This window comes from Aethalodelphis obliquidens, unplaced genomic scaffold (assembly GCF_003676395.1).
Source record: "Aethalodelphis obliquidens isolate GAN/ISIS:26980383/991018 unplaced genomic scaffold, ASM367639v1 scaffold42, whole genome shotgun sequence".
NCBI lineage: Eukaryota > Metazoa > Chordata > Mammalia > Artiodactyla > Delphinidae > Aethalodelphis > Aethalodelphis obliquidens.
The window spans coordinates 138,002-151,140 of record NW_020837986.1 but is presented as its reverse complement, the minus strand read 5'-3'; the positions used below and the strand labels follow the sequence as shown (position 1 = coordinate 151,140).

Sequence of the window (13,139 nt, the reverse complement as noted above, 5' to 3'; positions counted from 1 at the left end):
AAGGGGTACGACGTGGCTGTGCTGTTCCCCCCACCCCAGTCCGGCAGGAGCTGTCTGTCTGAGGCCAGGACCGACACTGCCGGCCCTGGTGAAGGATTCTGCGGGGCCTTCCTCCCCGGGGCCTGGCTTCCCTGCCTCCGGCTGTGGCTGGTGGCCCCGCCGAGCTCGGGGTCATGAGAACCCTCCCGGCCCAGACTCCTGTCACCTCGTGGTCAATGTGCAGCTTGTGGTCCTTCCAGGCCTGCAGGGACTTGTACAGGTCCAGGTCGCACTGGACCGTGTCGTTCTCCAGGATGTAGCACCTGTTCGAGAGAAGGGGTCACGTGGGGCCCTCGGGGCATTGAGGGGGCCCAGGCAGGGGCCCAAGAGATGTGGGCACCCCTGCCAAGGTCCAGCCCCCCCCAACCCCCACCCTAGACTCTCACCGATGTGTGACTTTAATGGGGTTGGGGGCTGAGTAGTCCGGAAGGCCCCCGGTGCCACTGAAGTCCCCGCCGTTCCTGTCGTCTTGGTCCTCAGGGGCGCCTGGCCAGTGCCGCTTGGTGAGGTTGCGGGGCTGGGACCAGTCGTCCAGGCCGACGTGGTGCCCCTCGACGGCCACTGAGCGGATGGAGCGATTCCGGGCGTAGCTGGCCTTGTACTCTGTGGGGTCAGAGGAGAGGGGTGGCTGGGCTGGGAGGCTGGCCAGGCTCCCTGGGCAGCAGACTCTTGATTCAGACAGGGCTGTGCTCCCAAGCCAGGGCTTCAGTGCTGCCCGAGACTGGGGGGCTCAGGAAACCTACCTACCGGGAAAGTGGGCCCTGGACCCCAGTGGAAAGGACCTCAAGGTGATTCACTTGGGGAAACTGAAGTCCCAGAGCTAAGAAGGAATTGGCCTGAGATAATCTCAAGGAGGAGCTGTGCATAGGTAAACTGGGACATCCACACGATGGAGGATTCGAACATAGAGAACTGAAGCAACAATGCCGACGAATGTCAAAAACACTAATGGGTGAAGGAAGTCAGATACAGAAGTCACACATTGTATGATTCTATTTACGTGACAGCCAGGATAGGTGATCCAGCAATTCCACTTCTGGGTATTTATCTGAAGAAAACAAAAATACTAACTCAAAGACATCTGTACCCCCCTGTTCACTGCATTATTTACAATAGGCAAGATATGGAAATAACCTAAGTGTCCACTGATGGATGAATGGATACAGAAGATGTGGCACGTACACAACACACACACACACACACACACTGGAATATTACTCAGCCATCAAATAGAAGGAGATCTCGCTGTTGGCGACAACAGAGGTGGACCTTGAGGGGATTATGCTAAGCAAAATAAGTCAGAGAACGACAAATAGCATATGATCTCACTTATCTGTGGAATCGCTAAAACCAACCAACCAACCAAGCTCATAGAGAACAGATGAGTGGTTGCCAAATGGGGGGGTGGGGGGTAGGAATGGTGGGCGAAATGGGCAAAGGAGGTCAAAAGGTACAAACTTGCAGTTACAGAATCAGTCAGTCCTGGGGATGTAATGCACAGCATGGTGGCTATAGTTAATGATACTGTGTTGCATATTTGAAAGTTGCTGAGAGATTACGTCTTAATAGTTCTCATCACCAGAAAAAAATTTTTTGTAACTATGTTAAGTGGACTTGTTGGCGTGATCATTTTGCGGTATATACAGATATCGAATCACAATGTTGTACACCTGAAACTAATGTAACATGTTAATTATACTGCAGTAAAACTCCACAAAACAAGATAAAAAAACCCATTAATTTGAACTGGGTAAAAAAGAGCCAAGCAGCACATTCTCCCAGACAGAAAAGGGAGGCGGGGGGGGGGGGGGGGCTTGGGGAGGTCACTGATCTTCTCAAGAGTCTATTTCCCCAGCAGTGAGCTGCATGCTCTCCACAGGGTGGGCAGTGAGGCGGGGCTGAGAGGTGTTTTTTCCTAAACTCTAAGTCACCTATGGAAAACTGAGGGCGTGCAGGTGCTGGGGCTCAGAGCAGGCCACCCCAAGATGCCACAATGGCATATTGATTATTTTGAATTAAAGTTCTTTGAAACACAGCTGGTGGGGAAAAAAAATGATATTAAAAAACACTCTGACTCCACCTCTTTCCCCCTGAATGCGGGAACCTCTCCTCGGCCTGCAAATGACCAGGAGGAGGCTCAGCTGGACGGAGGCTGAGAGTCAGGATTTGACAGGAGTGATACTTGAGGCCTTTCCCCCTAAAGTTAATTAGTTTAAGGTTGAATTCTGTACTCGGGAGGAAAGCATCCCAAAGCCTTTTCGAACATTTCATGCAGACTTTTCAAAGGCACACTGCCTTTAACTTGGAAGCCCCAGTGCACAGGAATCTCTTCATATCTGCTCTAATGGGAAACTGTTCCCTGATATCAGAAAGCAAATTCACAACAGTGTGGTAGGTTGGTCTAGGCTACTGCTAAGTGTAAGAATGGAGGCTGGAGCTCCATCCTTCGAAAATAGTTTCCAGGAATGCAGAAAAAAAGAATTAAAAGCAACAATTCTTGCTTTGCAATTTGAACCTTTAGGGAAACAAAAGCATCACACCTACGGTCAATGAGTCTTCGACAAAGGGGGCAAGAATATACAATGGAGACAGTCTCTTTAGCAAGTGGTGTTGGGAAAGCTGGACGGCCGCTTGTAAATCAACACCCTCTCACCATGCACAAAAATAAATTCCAAGTGGCTTAATTAAGACTTAAATATAAGACATGATACCATAAAACTCCTAGAAGAGAACACAGGCAAAACATTCTCTGACAGATCGTACCAAGGTTGTCTTAGGTCAGTCTCCCAAGGCAATAGAAATGAAAGCAAAAATAAACAAATGGGACCTAATCAAACATATAAGCTTTTGCACAGCAAAGGAAACCATAAAGCAAAAAGACAACCTAGGACTGGGAGAAAATATTTGCAAACGATGCAACTGACAAGGGATTAATTTCCAAAACATACAAACAGCTCATACAACTCAGTAACAAAAAACCAACCGGATCGAAAAATGGGCAGAAGACCTAAATAGACGTTTCTCCAAAGAAAACGTACAGACGGCCAATAGGCACATGAAAAGATTCTCATCATCACTATCAGTAGAGAAATGCAAATCAAAACTACAATGAGGTATCACCTCACACCGGTCAGAATGGCCATCATCAAAGTCTTCAAATAACAGATGCTGGAGAGCGTGTGGAGAAAAGGGAGCCCTCCTACACCGTTGGTGGGAATGTAAAGTGGCGCAGCCACTACGGGAGACATTATGGAGGTTCCTTAAAAAACTAAAAATAGAGTTGCCATATGATTCAGTAATCTCAATCCTGGGCATATACCCAGACAAAACTATAATTCAAGGAGATACACGCACACCTCTATTCATAGCAGCACTATTTACAATAGCCAAGACATGGAAGCAACGTAAATGTCCACTGGCAGAGGAATGGATAAAGAAGATGTGGTATATATATACAATGGAATAATACTCACCCATAAAAAGAATGAAATAATGCCATTTGCAGCAACATGGATGGACCTAGAGATTATCATACTAAGTGAAGTAAGTCAGACAAAGACAAATACCACATGATATCACTTATATGTGGAATCTAAAATATGACACAAATGAACTTATTTCCAAAACAGACTCACAGACATAGAAAACAAACTTATGGTTACCAAAGGGGAAAGGGGTGGGGGAGGGATAAATTAGGAGTTTGGGATTAGCGGATAACACACTACTATATATAAAACAGATAAATAACAAGGTCTTACTATATAGCACAGGGAACTAAATAGAATATATGTATAAAACTGAATCACTATGCTGTACACCAGACGCTAGCACAACATTGTAAATTATACTTCAATAAAAAAAAGAATAGAAAACAAAAGCATGACTCTGAGAGTAGCTCCAGGCTCACACAGAGCTCTTCCTGTTTGCCTCCAGACAACTGCAGATATTCTAAGAAACCACGACAATGGAAGAGAAATTTGTCCCACACTCAAGAGAAAGGAAAGTTTAAGAAACAGTCCCCCTAGGCCCCAGCATGCCCAGAAAGTTCATTCTTCTCCTTCTGAGGGACAATTCCTTCTCAAATGACGGGGTCAGCCAATCCTCAGTTGCACCCCAGAGGCTACTTAAAATAGAGGATCGGGAACTGGATTTCTTAACTGACACCCGTGTGCCTTCCTCTGCCGTCGCTCAGAGGATTTATCTCAACCTGTCACTGCTGAGTCTATACAAACAGTCAGTCTCTGGACAACCAACTACATTACCCACATCTCAGCCCACCCTAATATCTTTTAGGGCCTCTTAACACCCATCGTATCTAATTTCCAGCTGCTCACCAGCAAACCTCTTGATAGAGATTTGTTACGTAAATGTGATGCTCCTCTAAAATGTAATCAGAAGGGCGTTTTTATTTCCTTGCCCTCAGACCAAGCCCCAGATCGACTTTCCTTATTAGAAACTCGTCCTGATTTAAATTCCTCTGAAGAGGGTGAGTCTTTAACAGATGTCCCAACTAGTCCGTAGGCCACACATGCCAGTGAAGTTGGATTGCTACCGAGTGCTGAGCCTGTATGCATGACGTGGAAGAAAACTAAACAGGTCCCTTCTCTGCAAAGAGATACAAAGTGAGGAATTAACCCTATGATAGACTCTCTTAGAGCTGGGTGTGCTTGCTTTTACTTCCTCACCTTGTCACACTCCAAGTGAAAGTAGGTACATTTGTAATGAAAGAAGGTAAATTAGGCCCAGACGGGAATCGAATCTCTTCATTTGCACAAACCCTAAGAGCCATAAACTCTTGTAATTCCCGGGCACCCTGCGGTCCCTAACCCAGCTGTTACCTTCACTGCGACTCCTGCTGACCCAGCTTGGTTAATCTGAGCTCCGCTCAGATTCCTCTTCAATCCCATGCTCCTGACGCACACCTTGTCTGCATTTACCTCTCAAGGGAGACCGGTAAGAAGGACTGGCATAGCCGTCGGGGAGAAGTTTTCCTTCTACCCTTCTAGGTTCTTCTGGCTGGTCTAAGAATTAAGTTGACTTGAGACAGGTTAACAGGAGAAAATCAAACAAATGTTTAATAATGTATCCATGGGAGAAACCCGGAAAAACCTGGAAGCCCTCACCTGAAACCCTCAGCCAAAGACAAAAGAGGATGTAGAGGGTGGGAGATCCAGTCAGGGGAGGCGACCAGGAAAAGCACAGTAAACAAGGGCGGCTGTGACACAGATTTAAGCCCTGGCCCTCTCCATGGAGAAGAGTTTCCAGAGATTTGGTCAACCTCCTCTTACAGGGACAGAGAGGGAGACACCGTTACAAATGGAGATTTCCCTTACAGACGTCAATGTTTCTTGCAAAAGGGCAACTCCTACTAGGTTTTCAGTTTCCCGTGTCTGCTGTTTCCTAGAAAAGAACCAGCTCAAGATAATATGCCAAAGAGATGTATTTTCGGGGAGCAAATTCTGCTCCCCTACGAAGCCTTACATTAGTTCTGTCCACACCTCTGGTTCTTGGCTTACCTGATCGTGATAAGCCTTTTCATCTACACTGGCCATGGAATGATGGGATTACTGCTGGCATTCTGGGACAGCCTTTTGCCTCAGTTAAGTCCTACAGCGTATTTCTCATGTCAGTTAGACTCTACGGCACCAGGTACGCCCCCCTTATGTACGTGGCCATGCTGACTACAAAGCCAGTGCTCTAACCATAGGCTCCCCCAGCCACCTCTGTTTCCCATGCTGTGTCTGCTATGTTACAAGTTCACAGGATGCAGCACTTCTCTGCGTGGCGAGAGACCACCTGTGAGCAGGCTCTTAATCTACCCATCACCGTCCATCATTAATACTCTAAATCTGGCTCCTTTACCCCCCTCCCTGATGGTGGAGAGCCCCACTCCATGCCACACGAGTGCCTCGCAACTACAGGAACGGTCTCAGAGCCACGAGATGCTCTCTCAGACATCCCTTTAGACAACCCAGACTTACTTCGATTTTGTGATGGCTCCTGTAAACGAAGTTTCCAGCGAAACATAATAACCGGTTATGCTGTGGCTCCCCACGTGAACCACGTGAGGCATATTCCGTGCCCACTGTGAGACCAGCCCACGCGGCTGAACGCATCGCTCTTCCTGGAGCACACAGACGAGCAAAGGGGAAACTGCCACCGTTTACACAGACTCCAAAGATGCTTTTGGAGTCCGCCATGCTGTGGGTACGATTTGGAGATCCCGTGGATTCCTGACTTCTGCAGGTCCTCCTGGCGCTAACGGGTATATAATTGCTGCCCTGTTATAAGCTAGTCACCTCGCTTCTAATGCTGCTGTTGTTCACTGCTCAGGAGACTGATGCTTTATCTTTAGGAAATGATAGGGCGGAAAGAGCTGCTAAAATTGCAGCTCAACATGCCCCCTTTATCCTCTCTCCACCCAATTCTTAAACCTGCCTTTATTCCTGACTGATATTAACTATCAGGCAAATGCCCCACAATCTAAAAAGGACAAACGGACACAAAAAAGGTACCAGACAATGCTCAGATAAATGAGACACTGGGCCACATGTACTTCAGGTGGTTCCTTTTCCTTTCACCTTGTGCCTTGAGCTTACCTCCCATCAAATGAGATGTACTGTGCAGACAGGAGAGTGGTTTTGCCCTGGCAGCCATGGAATTTCCGACCAAATTATTTCCCAGTGCACTACTAGTGAATTGCGCCTAACTTCCGGGAGAAATCGGTGTGCCCTCGGAAGTCTTACCAGGCCCACACTGCCCTTTGTGGCACTCCAACAGATCTTATAGGTTCGCCCCCAGCTTTAGGCTCTTCTTGCTACTTGGTTATCTTTTACATGGTTAGTGGAAGGACTGAATGCTATCCGACTAGATGTGGTGATGCCACACAGTGGTAATGAACTTAATAACTGAGGTTATTCCTAATTTTGACATTCCTTTATGGACTGAATCAGACCAAGGAACTCATTTTATAGCAGAGATAAACCATCTGCTTGCAAAATCTCTGGGGTACTCATTAAAATTCCATACTCTGTACCATAACTCCACCATCAGGGCAAGTGGAACATAAAAATCTAGATATAAAAGGACTTTAGGAAAAGCTCTGGAAAGTAACTGGGCTTAAATGGTCAGAAGCTTTGCCCCTGGCCTGTATAAGGATCAGGAACACTCCAACAGGAGACATGGATTAAGCTCTTCTGAAATAGTGCTTGGATAACCCATGCCTACTGGCATCTCTAAACTTTCTATTTCTGGATTAAGTGGACATTGTGGGAACATAAGTGAATAATTTGATGCTCTGACCAGCTGCCTACAAGAACTGACGAGTGTACTTTAAGCTTATTGCCAAGAGGGAAAAGGGGCGTGGCCTCCCCGACTGACACCCTGACGTCCCTTTTGACCGGGAGACCAGGTTTACATCGAGGACTTTAGAAGAAACCATGCATTGTCACCTCTCTGGGAAGGACGTTATGAGGTACTGCTATCTACCTACACTCCCTGTGTTACCACCAGAATAAAGGGAAAATCCTCCTGGGTTCATGCAAGTCATGCCAAATTGGCCTAGACCATCGCTCTCAAAACAGCTGGGAGACAGTCCCCACAGGTGACCTCAAAGTAAGGATTTCCAGGGCCACTTCCCAGGCCTGGAAGAAGCTGGCATCACGAATTAGACAGCTTTTCCCAAGATCATGGATCAAGAAACTTCACTTGCAGTCCCACTCCTGGACGTATATCTGTGGAAAACTCTAATTCGAAAACATACATGCACCCCTACGTACAGCAGCACTATTTACAATAGCTAAGACATGGAAGCAACCTTAATGTCCATGGACAGATGAATGGATAAAGAAACTGCGGTACATATATACAATGGAATACTACTCAGCCATAAAAAAGAATGAAATAATGCCATTTGCAGCAACATGGATGGACCTAGAGATTGTCATACTAAGTGAAGTAAGTCAGAAAGAGACAAATACCATATGATATCACTTACATGTGGAATCTAAAACATGACACAAATGAACATATCTATGAAACAGAAACAGACTCATAGACATGGAGGACAGACTCCTGGTTGCCAAGGGGGGAGAGGGGGTGGGGGAGGGAAGGATTGGGAGTTTGGGGTTGGTAGATGCAAACTATTATATACAGAATGGATAAACAACAAGGTCCTACTGTATAACACAGGGAACTATATTCAGTATCCTGAGATAAACCATAATGGAAAAGAGTATGAAGAAACATGGGTATATATATATGTGTGTGTGTGTGTGTGTGTAACTGAATCACTTTCCTGTACAGCAGAAATTAACACATTGTAAATCAATTATACTTCAATAAATTAAAAAAACTTCGTTTTTACCTATTCCCCCCCTTTAAGACTCCCTATATATTCACACGCTAAACAAACAAACATGCACCTTCTCTTACTAATGACCACTTTCGCACATTCATTATCATTATCAGGAGGCTGAGCAGACAGTGCTTGTCTATCTAGCCCACTTCCCCTCTAAAAGTCTCCACTATGGGCTCCTTTTCAACCTGTGTCTTGCTTAGTAACCTTTACTTTGTCAACAGGTCAGGCATAAACCAAACACCCCGTCGTGCCAGTTTACCAAAGCCTGGCCACGTTAATCAATCAATCTGACTGTTGGTTGTGTCAACATCTAGACGGTACAAGTGCCCCTGAGCTGGTCTGCGTTCCTGCCAATGTGCACACTGTGGACTAGGTACAAAAGATGGTTCAATGACAGGGAATGGTATCCACGACCGAAAAACATCGCTCTGTCTCTCCTTCTGGGGAGTTATCGAGGCCCCGGAAAACCTCTATAGAAGCTCAAGGGCTGTCCCTCGCCCAGGCTAAAAACAATAGGTGAAAAATTTCCCTTTGCATTGAAAACAAACACTGGACCTTTCCTGGGTGACAGGCCAGGACAGTACTGCAGTCAGACTCAGGGGTTTGATTCCACAGGTGGCATCTTCAAACCTCTCATGGAGACTGGAAATGACCCTGGCACTACCCTTTTTAGTATAAACATCTGCCAACTCACCAAGTGTCCGGGATGGCTCACCAGCCACCCTTGGGGTATTACAGCTGCTCCCCTGATTAAGCTGCCCAATACCACACTATATATATGGGTGGACCAGAAATCTGGACTTCCTTGGCTCAGTGACAACCAAGCTTTAAAGGAGCTCAGCAAGGAGGAGCCTGTGCATCACTGGTGAAAACATTGCTCCTGTGTAACCCAAATGGGACAAGGAGTGTCCACCTTACCTCTAGTAAGAGAGGAGGTTAACTCTTTGCATCAGTGGAGGGAAGCACGGCCACTTTATTGAACTGACCGACACCAGGACTAGGGACTGGTTTAATGGGGGTGGAGAAGGGGCTTCGATTTGTTCTTTTGTTTGTTCATCCTCATTCTAATCTCTGTTCTTTTCTCCCTTTGCAGAGCTCTTAGCACTCAGCTCCTAACCGGATTTCTCTCTCCATGGCCACCAACTCTCCTTTTAAAATGTGAAACTTCCTGGTCAATTTTAAAGGGAACGGTTGGGGCTCAGAGCAGGTCACCCCAAGATATGCCACAATGGCATATTGGTTCTTTTGAATTAAAGTTACTTAAGAAACAGCTGGTGGCCAAAGAAAACATAAAAAAAACACTGACCCTCCTCTTTCCCCCCTAAAATAGTGGGAAATAAATCTCGCATGTGAAGGTCCCTTCCCTATACCAGGATAAGAGAAAGCATCCTTATCACCAGAGTCAGGGAATTCAAGGCTAAGAAAGCTGTATAAAGTAACTTTCCTCCTTCATTAGTCTGCTGCCCCAAGTACCAGCCCCTTTGCTCTTACATCTTCACAAATAATTGTTTCCTTGTCTAAAAATGATGTGTAAACACGTGCTTTGGTCGCTCTGGGGTCCCATTTCTATGAGACCTCTGTGTGTATGAACTAACTTTTTCCTCCTGTTCATCAGTCTTGTGTCAAGTTAATTATCTGACCAGCCAAGAGAACTCGAGAGGGGCAGGGGGTAAATTTCCCCCTCGTCAACACAGGCTCAAGTCAGAGCCCAGATTTCTCGTATCTTCTGTATATTAAAAGACAAAATTGATCAAGTTGCTAACACTTCAGAAAAAAGGGGTTGGGGGAGGGTGGTCACGGAGGATCACAGATTTCCAGCTTCTCGAGAGAAAACGGGAGATGTGCCGCCCACACCGGGCCCACCGGCAGCGTGGACGGCGGGGCAGGAGCTGATGCACTGCCTCTTCCTACGGGGCGGAGTGTTTCCCGTTTGGCCACAGTCCCCGCTCCTCCTCCCATTTTAGGTCTGACCTAGGCCGGCCTCGAGTCTGTAACCCCGCTGCCCTGAAACATCCATCTGTTTTTGGAGCAGGGCCTGGAGCCAGGCCCGACCCGGGTTTCTGCTGGGCTCCTAATGACCACCAGGTGGCGACCAAAGGTCGAGGACTGGCTGGAGGCCAGGTGGTGGGGCCCAAGAAGGGAGGAGGGGGTTCCCTCTTCCTCAGGGCCCAGGCCAGGGCTCCAGGATCTGGTCTTGCGCCACATCCCCCAACCCCCCGACCCCGGGGCGGTGGCTTGTACCTTTCCTCCTTGTATCAGAGTCTCATGGGCCAAAGGATCTGGGGGTCCAGGTCCAGGAGAGGCGTTTCTCTGACAAAGCCTTGGGCCTTTTCTGACTCCGGGCAGCTTTCTCCTTGGCTTTTTCCTCCCTGAGTTCAGTCTCCATGAAGCCACAGTGCCTGGGCCCGAAACGCACACAGTACTGAGCTGATCTCCCTGCGGGAGGAGGACACCCCTGCCTAAGAGGCCCAGGAAGCGGACCCAGGGGGTTCTTTCTGCTCCTCTGTGTTGCTTGCTCTGGCGTTCTCCACGCCCCCAGCCATACACCCAGGGGTCCCCAAACTATGGCCTCCAGGCCCAATCCAGCCCTCTGCCTGATTCTGTACATAAGTTACTCTCAACCATTTGCAGAGTCCTCGGCTGTTTCCTTGCCACAGTGATGGAATGGAGCATTTGACACAAAGATTGTTTAGCTCCCACAGCCTCAAATATTTACTCTCCGGCCCTTTACAGCAAAAACCTGCCAGCCCTGGTGTACACTTTGTCTGGGACTGAAGCCACACCACTTGCTCTCTTTGTCACCCTAGGTGTCTTTGTTTCCAGGGTCCTGGAGGTGCCCTCCCTACCACATGTACTGGGAACGGGGCACTTCCTAACCCAGTGGCCAAGAGCTGAGGCTCTGGGGGCTTCCCTGGTGGCGCAGTGCTTAAGAATCCGCCTGTCAATGCAATGGACACGGGTTTGAGCCCTGGCCCGGGAAGGTCCCACATGCCGTGGAGCAACTAAGCCCATGTGCCACAACTACTGAGCCTGCGCTCTAGAGCCCGTGAGCCACAATTACTGAAGCCTGTGTGCCTAGAACCTGTGCTCCGCAACAAGAGAAGCCACCGCAATGAGAAGCCCGCCCACCGCAACGAAGAGTAGCCCCTGCTCGCCGGGACTAGAGAAAGCCCGCGCGCAGCAACGAGGACCCAACGCGGCCAAAAATAAATAAATAAATTTATTAAAAAAAAAAAAAGAGCTGAGGCTCTGGACTCTGATTGCCTGGGTGCAAATCCTGAGCCAACGCAAAGGCAAGTGAGTTAATTTCCAAGCAGCTATGTTCTCATGACGATACCCGCCTTCCAGGGCTCTTTGGAGTCTGACATGAAACAGACCTGCTAAATATTTCAGCACCTGGAAGCTGGCATCCAGCAGCTTCTCTGCTAGTTAGGGACACTGCAGCTGTGACATCCTCGCCCAAGGTCACAGCTGGGCCCTCCCACCTCCCCAGGCCTGGGAAGCCCGACGCAGTGTGGCCCGCTCTCTGGGGTGGGACCCACAGGAACTTCGTGCTTCCTCTTCCCCTGACTTAGAGCACTTCCCCTCTGCTAGTCACATGGCCTGTTCCTTCTACATACTTGGCTCTCATTTAAATGTCAACCGACCACCCATCCTACAGCCGCCGCCCCTCTCCACCTGGTCACACCACTGTTTCATTTCCTCCATGCATTTTGCACCCAGGGAAGTGATCTTCCCACTTTGTTAACTTGCTGACACCTGGTCTCACCTACGAGGTCCGATCCGTGTCTCTCAAGTTCACCTCTGTAACCTCAGCAGCTGGCACACGGCAGGGCTTGCGGATTTGTTGGGAGAAGAAATGAATAAACACCGGCCACCTGGACCCATCCCCGAGGCCTCATCTCCTCCCCCTGGGTCCTGGGTCTCCCCCGTGTTCTGGGTTGGCTGCTCTGCCTGCTTCCTCAGCCCACAGCCCACAGCCCAGGGGGTTAGGGTGAGCCGGGGTCTGAGCTGCTCTGGGCCAGGGAGTCTCAACCTCACAACTGGCAACATTCTGGGGCCGGATAAATCCTGGCTGTGGGCGACTTGACCTGTACCTCACAGGATGCTTAGCAGCGTCCACAACATCCGTTCACCGGATGCCAGTAGCATCCCTCCTGCTGCCCATCGCACACGATTACGACAGCCAGAAATGTCACCGCACGGCCAAGTGTCCCTGGGGGGCAAAATCGCCCGCAGTTGAAAACCCCTGCTCTAGGCTGGCTGCTCAGAAAGGAGTGACAGAGACCATCTTGCCGGCAGGCACGTGCAGGAGGAAGAATACTGGGCCAGGCGATGGGGCCCAAGTCGCCCAGGTGGCCGTGTGAGCTGACCTTTCCTGTCTGCTGTGAGGAGCCACCCTCGCCTTGCTCCCAGGATGCTGTGAGGGGCGTATCAGACAGGGCTGTGATGTCACACCGTCCTCACAGGAGGGCCTGGGTTGAGCCGAGTCTCGGTTATTTAGGTGCATTTTTCTTTCCTCTAAGAATTAATAGGAAAAAAAGAAAAAGGCTTAACTGAGTCGCAAGTTCTTGTCTTACTTAAACATTACCCAGTGTGCCACGTGCTGAAGCAAGGTGTTAGCTGTGTAATTCAACCACTCATTTTATCCGCGGAAAAAAGATAAGCTTAGTAGTTACTAATCAGCTTGTGAGGAATTATAACGGGGGATCATCAGTTGGGACGCGCCACTTGAGGCAGC

At 48.6% G+C, this 13,139-nt stretch overlaps 1 protein-coding gene and 1 long non-coding RNA gene across 11 annotated transcripts in view; both read right to left on the bottom strand.

The window, feature by feature from the left end:
* Positions 1-13,139, bottom strand: part of SULF2 (sulfatase 2) — a 140,262-nt gene that overhangs the window by 6,278 nt on the left and 120,845 nt on the right. For all 10 annotated transcript variants that reach the window (XM_027078103.1, XM_027078100.1, XM_027078102.1 and 7 more), the window contains 2 exons: positions 426-642; positions 206-302 (listed from right to left, as the gene is read on the bottom strand). In XM_027078103.1, coding sequence (XP_026933904.1) covers positions 206-302; positions 426-642 — 314 coding nt within the window. The remainder of the gene's footprint in view (positions 1-205; positions 303-425; positions 643-13,139) is intronic.
* On the bottom strand, positions 4,527-12,765 carry LOC113605100 (uncharacterized). Its single transcript, XR_003427038.1, has 2 exons — positions 12,168-12,765; positions 4,527-6,388 (listed from the first exon to the last, which is right to left on the bottom strand). It is a non-coding gene; the product is annotated as an uncharacterized LOC113605100 (long non-coding RNA).